Source organism: Cannabis sativa, chromosome 1, assembly GCF_029168945.1.
Source record: "Cannabis sativa cultivar Pink pepper isolate KNU-18-1 chromosome 1, ASM2916894v1, whole genome shotgun sequence".
NCBI lineage: Eukaryota > Viridiplantae > Streptophyta > Magnoliopsida > Rosales > Cannabaceae > Cannabis > Cannabis sativa.
Genome location: NC_083601.1, coordinates 18573630 through 18585696, shown reverse-complemented (window position 1 = coordinate 18585696; position 12067 = coordinate 18573630). Strand labels below are relative to the sequence as shown.

Here is a 12067-nt window from a genome sequence, read left to right as displayed (position 1 = left end):
CCAAACGGAGTCCTGAGTCAAAAGTTATGGCCGAAACAAAATTCAGCATTTCCCGATGAACTCCAACCGGAATTCCGGATGAACCAACCGGAATTCCGGTTGTCTGGGCAGAGAACACGAAATTTCTCAATCTTTAAACCCCCAAAACTCACTCAAATCATCCCCAAACATTCCCAAACTTTCCAGAGCATCAATATATGTCATAATAAACATATTCCACAACTTAAACCCAACAATTGCACTAAAAATCAAAAAGTGCCATTAAAGCACCAAGCTTGAGTTCCATGAACTCAAGCTAGCTTTTCACGTCCAAAATCATAATTAATCCACTTACAGTAGCTAGCAAATATTATAGGGTCTAAAACACATATTTCATTCATCAAAATCACATATTAAACTCAAAATTCAGATTGCCCAAAAGTATAAAAAATCAAGTTCCAAACTTGTAAAATTCAAGCTCTTGAACAAAAGCTTCAAACCCAACAACTCCATCAATTTTTCAACCATAATTACCAATAATAGCCTGAGTTCAAGATAAGAGAAAACCCTAGAATTCTTGCCTAGAGATCAAACAATCATTTACCAAGAATTCAAACACAACAAACTCAAACTAACAAGAGAATAACACCTCATGCAACATACACTTTCAACAAACAAAATCATGTTCCATCATCAAGAAAATTCAGCAAGGAAGTCAAAATTAAAATCTGAAAAAGCTACCTCAAGTTTAGCTAAACTTCCTTCACTTTCAAGCTCACTAATCCACAAACTCCAAGCTCCAAAACAAGCAATTCCCATCAAAATCAAAGCTAGAATAAGGAGAGGGTTTGAGAGAGAGAGGGTTATGGGGAAGGGAATACCAGAATTTTCATCTCATTAACTCAAAATTCAGCTTTTACAAGAATAAATTAAATAAGGTCAAAAGACCAAAATGCCCTTAGGGCTTAAATACCCACATACACCCTCACAAGGGTAAAATAGTCATTCAATACTCAATTAATTTCAAATAAATTTCAGATTATCATTTATCAAATAAAATGCCAAATAATCAATCCAATTTACATTTCGGGTCCGAACCCAGTTCGGCCCGAAATTCCCGGTTGTGACTATACCGCGCTAACCTGTCAGAACACACCTGAAAAGACAACACAGGCATACTATATAATAATATAGTTCTATTAAGCACGTAATTAAATTAATTTCATCATTTTACCCTTCTCGGGTCATAATTACCAAAATGCCCCTCGCTCACCAACGGGGTCTTTAATATATTAAAATTCATATAAAATCACATATATTGAACTATATAATAATATAATTCCTCAATTATACATAATTATTTAGTTAGGGTTTTGCTAATCCATTTCTTAATTCCGGGTATTACAACAGGGACACTCATAGATGTACCAATTGTCTTTGAAACTGGATTTACTAATCAGAACAAAGGAGTCCGAGAGAAGCGACAGAAGTTTGTGCCAAAAGGGAGCAAGACTCAAACAAAAGGGAACATGAACACAGGATCAAGATACGACATACTTTCTAGGGAAGTTTCACAGCAAAGTGATTCACCCGTGGAACAAAAAACTGAAGCGGCGAACTCTGCATCCCAGGGTCGCCGAGAACAATGAATTCCCTAATTTGGAATGTCCAAGGGCTTGGAAACCCTTGGACTGTCTCGGCTCTTGCCACAAATGTCAAAGATTTTGATACGGGATTGGTTTTTCTGTCAGAGACTCGTTCTAGAAGTGCTTACATGGAAACGGTTCGTGCTCGCTTGGGTTTTGAGGGCTGTTTTTGTGTTGATGCAAAAGGCAAAAGTGGGGGGTTAGCCCTCCTTTGGAAGGCTCCTTATTCGGTTCAGATAGTGTCTTTTAACGATTTCCATATTGATGCTTGGATCAATATGGAAGATGACTTTAACTGGCGGTTTACGGGATTTTACGGGGATCCCGATCCATCACAGCGAAAACACTCGTGGACATTAATGCAACGCATAGAAAGAAGATTCAAGGGGCCTTGGTTATGTGGTGGGGACTTCAATGAAATTAGAAACATGATTGAGAAACAAGGAGGGGGTGAGAAACCTGGTTATTTAATGAAAAACTTCAATAATGCTATAAACATGTGTGCTTTAAGGGAATTAGATTTTGAAGGCAGCAACTATACTTGGTGTAACGGAAGGCAGAATAACATGGTTTTTGAGAGGCTTGACCGTGTACTAGCTAATAATCAATGGTGGAATCATTATGTAGTTGCAAAAGTTAAACACTTAAGCCGTTGGTGTTCTGATCATTGTCCTCTTGTGGTGACTTTCAAAGCTATTCCGACAGACAACAATCAGAAAAAAGTTTGGGGCCATAGATTTCATTACGAAAGTGCTTGGGGTGACAAGCAAGAATGCCACAAAATCATCAAGGAAAGTTAGGAGGAGGGCCATTTAATTACTTCAGCAGCTGAGTTAGGAAACAAGTTGGATCAATGTGGAGATGTGTTGGGGCAATGGAATAAACAGCAAAGAAGAGAGAGCCAATCTCGGATTAAAGAGTTAAAAAAAGAAGTAGAAACTTTGTCTTGGGATCACACAGACCAAGGATTTATTAGCCTAAAAGAAAGGGAGAAAGAACTGAATGGATACCTTGCAAAAGATGAACTGTTTTGGAAACAACGTAGTCGGGAGATTTGGCTTGCTCATGGAGACAGGAACACAATATTCTTTCACCAAAAGGCGTCTTCTCGTAGGAAGAAAAATCAGATTAATGGTCTTTTTGATCAAAATCTGAATTGGAGGAGTTCTAAAGAAGAGATAGAACAGATCATTTGTGAGCATTTTCAAGACCTCTTTTCAGCCCAAGACCCCAAGTGCGACTTAATGGCTCACCTCCAAAGATTTGTTCCCTCACGGCTTAGTAGAAGACAAAATGAAAGCCTTCTTACTGAATTCACAGCAGCTGATATTCTTCAAGCAATGAAGCAAATCAACCCGTTGAAGGCTCCGGGAGTATATGGGATGCCCCGGTTATTCTATGAGCATCATTGGACGGTCATAGGGTCAGACATAACCAGAATTTGTTTGGATATACTTAATAATCATGCGGATTGCCGAGCGATCAACAAAACCCTCCTTTGCCTCATTCCTAAAATCAAAAATCCTCACCAAGTGACAGACTACCGTCCCATAAGTCTTTGCAACGTCAGCTACAAAATAGTTACGAAATGTATAGCCAATCGAATGAAAGATAGTTTGAAGGAAGTAATCTCGGAGAACCAAAGCGCTTTCATTAGAGGCCGGCTCATACAAGATAATGCCATCCTGGGGTTTGAAAGCCTACATTGTATGAAGAAAGGTCGTTTTGGAAATGGGAAAAAGATGGCTCTTAAACTAGACATGTCCAAAGCTTACGATAGAGTCGGTTGGAGATTCTTAGAAGCAATGATGCTTTGTTTGGGTTATGACAAGCGATGGGTGGATAAATTCATGAACTGTATAACTACGGTCTCCTTCTCGGTCCTTGTGAATGGAGAAATTAGTGGACTCATTCAACCCCAACGTGGCCTTCGTCAAGGCGATCCCCTCTCTCCCTATATGTTTCTCCTATGCTCGGAAGGTTTCTCTTGCCTCATACAAGAGGCTGAAAGAGCGGATAAAATACACGGTATTAAGTTTGGAAGAGAAGGTCTTAAGCTATCTCACCTATTCTTCGCCGATGACAGTTTTGTGTTCCTTGATGCTAACCCAACCGAACGTAGAAGTATGAAAGCCATATTACAAGAGTACTCCTCCCTTTCTGGACAACAAATCAACCTTCAAAAATCAGAATTGTGCGTTGGAAGAAAGATCAATCAAACCGATGGAACTATGCTCGCGGCTGCCCTAGGGGTTAAATTGGTGGAATGCCACACCAAATACCTCGGCTTTCCAGCAACTGTAGGAAGAAGGAAAAAAGAAGTGTTTGAGTCCATTCGGTCCAAGATCCGGGATAAACTCCAAGGTTGGAAAGGTAGCTTATTTTCCCAAGCGGGAAGGGAAGTTCTTCTCAAAGCAGTAATTCAAGCAATTCCAACTTATGTCATGAGTTGCTTCCGCCTTCCAAAGGAACTCATCAAGGACATCCATGCAATGATGGCTAGATTTTGGTGGGGATCTTCGGAGTCAAAAAACAAAATTCATTGGGGAAGATGGGAAAAGCTTTGCAAGCCAAAGGATAAATGTGGAATGGGGTTCAAAGACCTAGAGAAGTTCAATCAATCTTTATTAGCTAAGCAAGGGTGGAAGATCATCAATAATCCTAGTTCGTTGCTGGCTCGGGTTCTTAAGGCTTGCTATTTCACCAACTCTACTTTCATGGAAGCTAAACTTGGAGGATTTTGCTCATTCATGTGGAGAAGCATTTTATGGGGAAGGAAAATAGTTGAAAGGGGAGTTAGATGGAGGGTCCAATTGGGTAGAGAAGTGCGCATCAACGAAGACAAATGGCTGCCCCGCCCATCCACCTTCACTCTTCGCACCCCTACAAAAGTTAACAATGGGACAACTATGGATCACTTAAAGGATGAAAAAGGAGAGTGGAATCAAGACATGATAACTCAAACTTTTCACCCGGATGATGTTCCAATTGTGCTAGGTATGGCTCCTTGTTATAATAATGCTATTGATGATTTAGTTTGGGACTACACACCGAATGGTATGTATACGGTGAGTAGTGGCTATAAAGTGGCCACCACCAACGAGTTAAATGCAGGGCCTTCATCGGAGGAGCATACAAAGAAATGGTGGACTGAAATTTGGAAGTTGGAAGTCCCTCCTAAGGTTCGAAATTTTGCTTGGCGTCTCTATAATGGTTGGATTCCGGTAAACATGGTGCTTAGGAACCGGGGTATGAAGATAGATCCTTGGTGTTGTGGCTGTGGAAATGAGGAAGAAACCATAGAACATGGGATTTGGTTCTGTCCAGCAATAAAGGAAATTTGGCAACATTTTTTGTTATGGAAGACAATTAACAGATGGAAAGGAGAAACAAAACACATGCTCATGGCTATTAAACAACAAACAACTAAAGCAGATTTTTTGATGTTCATTCTTCTCTCTTGGCTCATTTGGAATAGGAGGAACAAAAAAAGACTCAAACTTCATTCTCTTCCTAACAATTTATGGTGCAGGTGGGCTCAATTAGAGATGGATGTCATGATGCACAACCACTCCAATTCGACTCAGCCATTGAAGCCGATGACAACACCTGCTGGGGGGTGGGATCCTCCTCACCCCGGGACGTTGTGCATCAATACAGATGCAAGTGTTCTCTGTAAAGAATGGAAAATAGGGCTGGGAGCAGTGATCAGGAACCACGAAGGGGCGGTGGTAGCTGTTGAAATTAAACAGCAAAGAGGGTGTTACTCGGTTGAGTTGGCGGAAGTATTGGCTATTCGGTTGGGCATTCAGCTGGCAAATAAAGTGAAGCCCTACCCGTTCATCTTACAAACCGACTGTCTTCAGGCAGCCATCTATCTGAACGGAGATTCTCATGCCAAAACTGATTGGAGCGCTCTGCTCGACGACATAAGAGAGTCCCCAGAATTTTCAATGTGTAAGGCGGTCAAGCATATAGTAAGGAAGAACAATAAGGCTGCTCACTTGTTAGCCAAAGAGGCTTTGCTTACAAATTGTAATAACTTGTGGTTGGGAGAATATCCCTTTTATGCGTCTGCCGATTTAATGGCGGATTTTCCTAACTTGATGTAATTCTTTTGTAGTTAATATACATTCTTCAAAAATAAATAAATAAATAAATAATGTATATAAAATTGTAAAATGCCCTTTAAAAAACGTGTACTGAAAAAAAAAAAAGTATACTAAATTGTGGGACCTATATGTGTCCCAGTTTTTTTTCTTTTTATTGTAATTTAATCTTAATTTTTATTTTCAAAAATGGGATTTCATTCAATTTATAACATAAAAAAAATTAATATATATTTATGGAGTTTTTGATAAATTACATTCGGAAACTCTTTATTCTTAATTTTTTTTTTTCACAAAAGAATATTTGTTCTGAATTAATAAATAAATAGAAATGATGAGATTTTAGTTTAATTTTTTTGAAATACATTTTAGATATCTTTACTTATTTTTTTATGACGATATTTGCTTCAGTATAATAGATTAGAATATTTATATATTTGTAAAAAATTATTTCAATTGATTTTACATTATTTTGCTACCTGTATTTGATCACAAATTAATATGGGATAAGAGTGAATATTATAAATATGGTTAGCTTTCAATTTATCAAATTATTCATTTCTCAATTTGATTTTTGTCATTAATTGTCGCACTGTACACAATTATGAAAAGAAAAAATAAACTAAAATATTCTACTGAATGTCGAAACGGATAAGACATGCCAAAATATTCTTATGATGTACTGTAGATTTTTCCAGTAATACTATAGGAAGCTTCTACGGTACACTCCAAAAAAAGTATACCGATATACTCACTCTGTTTTGGCATGTAGGAAAAGGATTTAGTTTTTTTTTTATTGATCATATATAAGCAAAACACCATATTGTATAAATTGATTTGTGTTTATGTATGTGTGTGAAAAATGCAAATCTGATTATTAATAATATTTTTATTATTCTATTTTATAAATTAATTTAGGCACTTTACCGAAAAAATGATATTTTTTTAAAAAAAAGGGAAACTTACAAAAATACTGGAATTTGGGTTAATTTTTACAAAAATACTGCCACACGGAAATTTTTTCAAAAATACTGTGTTTTTATAAAACACCGGTAAAACACAAAGCAGAACAACTCAAAACAACAGTAGAACACTAGTAAAACACCAGTAGAACACCAGTGAAAACTTAACACAGTATACTGCAGTATGAAACTTATAAGAAAACACAGTAAAAAAGTAAAAAATACCGCCTAGCAGTATTTTTGTAAAAAAATAGCAAAAGTTAGTATACCATGTAAATTTCCCAAAAAAAAAAAAAATAATAGCCAAGCCCAACTTGAAACCCAACCTCACCCCCACCCGAACCCGTCCCAACCCACACTTGAACCCATAAACTCGTATTCCCGAATGGGTGGGTTCAGTTTGCACTTTTCAATATCCCAAAACTCGATACCCGAACTCAAAAAAATTGAACCCGGTCAAACTCATCCATTGTGCACCCCTATAAAACATCTTTCAAAATTTTCAAAAATATAAAATAATTTACAACATAAAAATTAATATTTAAAATTTATTTCATATCCGTATAAAATAAAAGAGATATACATTATTTTTAGAGGGTTAAATTTTTTAAAAAATTTTAAAATTTTATTGCATGTATCAAATAATTAAATATATATAACCCATAGAAAAGTAGATTATAAATATTTTAAGTACTATATTATTTATGAAGATTTTTTTTCTTGAAAACTTAAACAAAAATACTGAAAGTTCATAAATAAGATTGGATTCTTATTTAAAAAAAATTCTTAAAAAATAGAATAGGAAGATGAGACATATATCGTAATAATTATAGGGAAATTCTACGATGCACCTCCTTAAAATGGATACATTGATGCACCCTTGCCTGTTTTAGCTCCCGAAATAATTTTTTAGTCAAATTTTTTCTTATGGTCATGTACGTTATAATTATTTAAGACATCTTGCAAAATTTTAAGAAATTTGAAAAAATTTAACACACCGAAAACTATGTTCAAACAGTGTGTTGCACACATGACTATTTTATTTTATATGCGTGTAAAATAGACTGTTTGCACATTATTTTCTATATTGTAAATTATTGGGAATTTCTCAAAATTTTGTAGATTATCTTAAATAGCTAAAACGTACATGAATATGAAAAAAAAATTAGACTAAAAAATTCTTCTTGATGCCAAAACAAGTCAAGAGTGTATCAGTACATCTCTTTTAAGGGGGTGCATTGTAGAATTACCCATAATTATATATGTCGAGGTTTTACCGTGTAGTTTTTCAAATTCTAATTAAAAATTGTAATACCGCTATTAACCAGTTTTGATGATTTGATGGGCTTTATTTTTCTTAAAAAAATGTTATTGTCATGAGGTTATATGTGTCTTTGTAAGTTATTGTAGATGTTTTATTAGTGTGGAGTTTTATTTGCACCTCATAAAATGATAAATACACTCTATTATTAAAAAAAAATAAACTTAAATAATTTTTAAAAATTACGCTTAATATTTTTTTTGAAACTTTTTTCTCATATTGTTTTAAGTTAATTTCAATACTTAATTTGATTTTATTTTCATATTTTTTTTTTTACATTATGTATACATTATATTTTTTTTTTGTCATAATATTTAAAATATAATTTATTTTTATTTGATAGGTATATTTTTTAAAAATATGAATTGAAAGAAAAAAAAATTAAAAAATTAGGTAAAATTAAAAATATAAATTTTATATAATATAAAAATTATTTAAATGATGTGTCTTTAAAGTGTAAATAAAACAACCGCAAGGCTTAAGATGTACTTTCTACCATATGGGCAGACTTTGCATTATAAGCAAATGCATAGAAGATAATGGTGGTATACTAACATTGCATAATAAATACACTTAAAGTACACAATTATTTATACTTTTAGTTTTTACACAATTTTTGCACTATCATTCACATTATTATGTTTTATTCTTTTTTGTTACCGTTTTATTGCTTGTTGATGTCTCATTTCTTATCGATTTCACCTTAATGAACACCAACAAGGACTCATGAACACTAATTAATGTAATTATCAGTTTTATTTTTTTGTTTTTTAGTTAATTAAATAAAGCTGATTTTTTTAATTTAAATATACTTTATCTTTCATTTTGTTTTCTTAATTAATTAATTTATTTTTTTTTAAAAAGATATATTTATATTAAAAATGTATAAATAATTAAGTATTTAATATGTGGTTCAATAATATATTATTTATGTGCAAGGACGGAGCCAACATGAAAAGTTTGGGGGGGGGGGGGGGGCAAACTATATTATAAATTTAAGTGTCAAAAAATTTTTTTAAATTCATAATTAAAATTAAAATACAGAACGTCTTTCTTGCATATCACGAAAATCATCGATAAGTGAATCTATACTAAATTTTTTGGCAATTTCTCTTTCAATATACACGAGCAAACAATCACTTAAAAATTCATCTTCCATCTTGTTGCGAAGTGTAGTCTTTACTATATTCATAGCTGAAAAAGACTGTTCTGTGGTAGCTGTAGAAACTGGAAGTGTAAGAATAAGAGTTATCACTTTATACATAATTGGAAAAATCTTTGTTTTTCTAGTTTTTACCAACCACTGACATAAATCAGAAATGGTTGCCAAAATATTAAAATCAGAAAGTTCTCGTATATGAGCAAAATGTTCAAATTGCGTCCTTAATTGTACCATCTCGTATTCTGTAAAATCTTTTGGGTAAAATTTTTGTACCAACTTGCAAATGTCATCAATTCTAAATGATGTGTGTATCTCTCTTGGATCTAAAGCTGAACTGAGAATGAGTAACTCCACTGTGCTATCATTGAATTTGTTGTTTAATTCTTGTAGTTGAAAGTCTATCACTGCATTGAAAAGATCAACTCTGTAATAATGCTCCACTGTAATTGCATCTTGTTGACCACGACTTCTTCCTCTTTTTGCAGTATAATGAGCATTAAAATCTGGCACAGGTATATTAACAAGTTCACAAAAAGATTTCACCTCATCAACTAATTCATCCCATCCATCTTCTCTCAATTTCTGAATGAGAGTCTTAGTAGAAGAAACAAGATGCATTGCATTTAAAATATCTTGAGACTGAAGTTGCAACGCTTGACAGAGTATATTAGAAATTTCTAGATTTTTTTTCATAAGATGCAAAATAAAAACAAATTCAAAAGAAGTTAATGACTCATAAGCTGCATCTGCATCTCCTCGTTGAGCAAAAGTAGTGCCATCTTCAATAATATTCAATAAAACTTCACATGTTGCACTAAACATCTTTATCAAACTAGAAATAGATTTCAAATGAGAACTCCAACGAGTATCACCTGCCCTTTGTAAAGAACCAATTTGATTGAGTCCTTTTCCACTTTCTAGTTCATCAATCTCAAGTAAATGAGCAATATTTGCCGCTTGAGCATCTTTTAGTTGGTCATTGCGCTTACATGAAGCACCAACAATATTAACAATGGAGTTTAACTTTGTAAAAAATTGATGGACAGGAATAACTTCTCTAGATGCAGCAACTAATGCTAATTGCAAACGATGTGCAAAACAATGAACATAGTAAGCATAAGGACATTGACTTAAAATTAATGCTTGCAAACCATTCTATTGTCCACGCATGTTACTTGCGCCATCATAACCTTGTCCACGAATAGATTGAACATCAAGACTATAATTAGAGAGTATAGAGAAAATACCTTCTTTTAATGTTAAAGCAGCAGTGTCTTTGACATGAATAAGCCCGAAAAAACGTTCTTGCACATAACCATCTTTATCAACAAATCTCAAAACAATTGACATTTGCTCTTTCTTAGATTCATCTCGTGCTTCATCAACTGTTACTGAAAACTTTACATCACCAATTTCTTCACGAATCGCGTTTCTCACTTTATTTCCCAAGACATGTAAAACTTTTTTTTGCGTTGTTGGTGATGTATATGTGGCATTTCGTGGAGCTTTATCCAAAACTTCGGCTACCTTATCATTGTAGGACGTTATGAAACTCAATAACTCTAAAAAGTTTCCCCGATTAATTGAAGTTTTAGATTCATCGTGACCTCTAAAAGGGCATGCTTGAAATGCGAGCCACCTAATCCCCTCCATTGATGTTTTCAAACGAAGTCTATTGTCAGCAATTTCTTGTGATGTGAAGTTCGCAAACCTTCTTCCAATATGTGTTGGTTGGTTCATGAGATCTGCAACTTCTTTCTCAGCATTTCTATGAGGTGAATTTATATCTTCTCCGATATGTGCTAAAAATGCACAATTTTTTCCTCTCACCTTTTTTCATGATCGAAATCCATTAATAGTAAATGCATTCAATCTAGGATGTGCATCTTTAGAGTGAAATAAAAAGCATGGTAGACAAAATGCAGCATGTACTTTAGGAGAATATTCAAACCAAGATGGAAATAACTTAAACCAAGATGGCTGAAAAGAACGTGAATGAGCTTCTTCTGATTTTTGATAGCTAGAGAGTATAATCTGATACGGACCAGCCTTAATGTAAGCTCTACGAACTTCATCACACTTCTCAGGTGGATACTCCCATATTGGCGGGCATATTCCTGGATCACGCTCTAATGAATTAATATCAAACCCTTCTTTAATGTCAAGTCTTAAAGATTTTGTTGGGCGATTTTTTGAATTGTTATGATCTACATCCACTGATGGATTTGACGAGACTTCAGATGTTGAAACTTCAACATTCTTTCTTTTAAAGAATGTATCAATTGTGGTTGACTTTTTCATCTACAATTAAAAAAAAACTATATATTAATCAAATTATCAATAAAATCATATCTATAATAATTAATAAACAAAACTATATTAATAAAAAAAGCTTATAACATGTGTATATGTATGTATATATTTTTATATTAATTTATCATTAAGTATCACTCCAAACAAAAAAAAAATTATTAGTAGAATTATTTTTTCTTTTCAATGTAAGGCACCTACTTAATATATATATAATATAAATAAAACATAAATGTCAATTAAAGTTATATTAACTATTTGTATATATAATATTTGAGAGAAAGAACAAGATTGAAATTTGAATTGAATATTTAAAATGCATATATCTTTTTCTATAAGATACCTTTACTTGTTATTTGATATCTGTCACTTCTCTTTGATGTGTACTGCTCTTTAATTCATTCCTGTAAATTTGCTACCACAAATTAAATATAGATGTTATAGAAATAATCAAAATAAAACATAATTTAATCACCTTATTCGTAAAAATGGTGGCTCATGTAATATGTATGAAATGAGAGAAGAAGAAAAAAATGCTAATACTTAATTATCTATGAGAGAGGAAGAAGAGAATAATA

At 33.6% G+C, this 12067-nt stretch overlaps 2 protein-coding genes across 2 annotated transcripts; one reads left to right on the top strand and one right to left on the bottom strand.

Annotated features, from left to right (window-relative positions):
• Positions 1-1624: 1624 nt before the first annotated feature.
• LOC133030003 (uncharacterized) lies at positions 1625-5737 on the top strand. The gene is made up of 2 exons (XM_061102171.1): positions 1625-2347; positions 2513-5737. Exons 1-2 carry the CDS (start codon positions 1625-1627, stop codon positions 5735-5737), a joined length of 3948 nt encoding a protein of 1315 aa, XP_060958154.1.
• Positions 5738-9050: 3313 nt separating this feature from the next.
• On the bottom strand, positions 9051-11480 carry LOC115702248 (uncharacterized). Its single transcript, XM_061102138.1, has 3 exons — positions 11112-11480; positions 10355-11009; positions 9051-10255 (listed from the first exon to the last, which is right to left on the bottom strand). The coding sequence occupies exons 1-3, from the start codon at positions 11478-11480 to the stop codon at positions 9051-9053; spliced, it is 2229 nt and encodes a 742-aa protein (XP_060958121.1).
• Between the last annotated feature and the right edge of the window lie 587 nt (positions 11481-12067).